This window comes from Atta cephalotes (genome assembly GCF_000143395.1).
Source record: "Atta cephalotes unplaced genomic scaffold scaffold00200, whole genome shotgun sequence".
NCBI lineage: Eukaryota > Metazoa > Arthropoda > Insecta > Hymenoptera > Formicidae > Atta > Atta cephalotes.
Window position 1 is genome coordinate 11102 of NW_012130264.1, and position 2465 is coordinate 13566.

The 2465-nt window shown below is 24.3% G+C and overlaps 1 protein-coding gene across 1 annotated transcript; it reads right to left on the reverse strand.

Moving 5' to 3' along the window:
- Positions 1 to 841: 841 nt before the first annotated feature.
- Positions 842 to 2291, reverse strand: LOC105625176 (chymotrypsin-1-like; the record flags this gene model as incomplete). Its single annotated transcript, XM_012206516.1, has 4 exons — positions 842 to 982; positions 1224 to 1361; positions 1564 to 1825; positions 2147 to 2291. Coding segments are annotated over 4 exons (686 nt in total), but the record flags the coding sequence as incomplete, so codon positions are not given.
- Between the last annotated feature and the right edge of the window lie 174 nt (positions 2292 to 2465).

Consider the following 2465-nt stretch of genomic DNA (forward strand, 5'->3'; position numbering starts at 1 on the left):
CCACTACTTTTCCATTTATGAATGACTACTATATTTACTCAATTAATTCTATTAATTATTTATAAGACATAAAAGAAACAAATAATAAAATATTATTAAAATAATGTATTATATTTAATATATTATATTTAATAGAATTATTAGTTTTTATTTCTTTGCTTCTACTTATTTGTTTTACTTTCAAAGACCAGTATTCACAATCTATTCTAGTTTCAAATCGTATAAGCAAAAATCTTAAGATGCTGATACAGCTCCGTAATTGGCTAATGACATTTCAAGATTGTGCTTAAAGCCGTTAAATGAGAACTGATTATGAATACCGATCAGACTTCTATTTCTTCGGAATAAGTTTTATTTTTATTTCATACAAATTATATTATTAATAATATTTTATTTATAATATAAATTATATTATTAACTATTTAATATTAATATTTAATACATGTATTAATAAAAAGTAGCATCAATAAACAAGGATATTATCTATATAAACAAAATAAAATGAATTTGATATTAATATTGACAATTTATGTACAATAGAAAAAGCGTATATTCCATAAAAATAACTTTATTTATTATATTATTAATTAAATTATAAATCAAATAATATTAAATTATAATAAATAAGTTAAAATTGTTAAATGTTTTATGATTGAATATATGCAATATTTGTGGAATAAATTCCGCAAATTGAAGGAATGAAGTTGGACAAAATTTTAAAGATTTTGAAGTTTTTTCACAATAAACATTGTACAAATCTATTGAATTACAATATATAATTCATCTCTAATTCTTCTACTTTTAGACATAAAATATTGTTTTATAAATTAAATAACATTTTTTATTTTTTCAAATGTGTACTGATCCAAGATATGAAACTGGAAACTCTTGTGTAAACGACTGGAGTTCCAAGCACACAAGGATTAAAGGAAACTATTCCAATTTGAACTCCATTAGCCACCAATGGTCCACCAAAATCACCCTGGAATAAAGATGCAATTAATAATAAAAATATTTATATAGTAAAAAATTATTTACTTGTTTGCAAATGAAAATTATAATCATTTTAGAGTTAAGATAAAAGTGTAATCATATAAAGAAAAGACGATTAAACTCAATATTATAATTTTTAGACTATAATAATATAATTAATATTTATTATTTTATTGTTATCAAAAATATATGTATCGATTTGTTTTATATATTAATAGTCAATGGTTTACGTAGCATGTTTCTTCTCCTGCTTTAGTTACAGTGCAGATATGGCTATCTTTCACTTTCGGTTGTGCTATCTTGCAATCTTCTTGTGGATAAACTGTTAACTCAATTTCTTGCAAGTTTTTTGAAATACTTCCATTAACCTAAAAAAGATTGCATTGTTACATTGATAAATAATTTTCATGTCAATTAATAAGTGAATTATTATTATCAAAATATCTTCTTACTCACTATTTTTAAAGTTATTAACGTATAAAGAAAAAATAATTAATTTTTCTAAAAGAAAATGTCTGATTCTTAGATATGTATAACTGAAAAATTTCTGTATCATGAGTTCAATATTACCGAAGTAGTTCCCCAACCAGATAATGTGCACGACTTGCCCTCGAGTTCTTTATCGGATGTCACAAGATTTATCGGTTGCACTAATCTGTTGTACGTGATAGGATTTTTTAGGTGAATCAAAGCGACATCATCATCGATTGATTCCTCATCATATTGAGAGTTGAGGCTTACATCTTCTACATCATAAACTGCTCCTGGTACATCCAAAAAGTTTGTGCCGGCATGGACTTTTAGATAAGACAGATATATATGTTGATTCAATCTAAGAATAAAAAATGCATACATAATACTCGGATATTCAAAGGTGAAAACAGATGTCGAAAATGTTTGCTATAAATTTTGTAAGTAGAATGTTAACAGAAATAATGTAAGATATTAATTATAAATCACTCTTAAAATAAAAATTCATATTTTTATTTTAAGAATGATTTATATTCTAAAAAAATGTCAAATATATAATGATGCATTTTATGATTATAATTAATGATAAAGAATACTTTACTGATTAAAATATTAAAAGACTAGTTTTAAAATTAAATTCTGCTAAATATATATTGTTACAAATTCAAAATATTTAACTTACTTTTTAACGCAATATGCTGCGGTTAATATGTTATATTTATCAAGAATAGATCCACCACACATGTGATTGTCATTGAAATTCAATGACACTTGATACGGAAATTTACCAATTGGAGCATCCTTCGCATTGACAATATGAGAAGCTCCTTATTGATAAAAATTAATTAATCATGTTAATATACACATCTTAATGACATTAATAGAAATAATTGATTATGTTAATATGCACACACAATATGTTATATTATCACACACACACATACACACACACACACACACACACACACACACACACACACACACACACACACACACACACG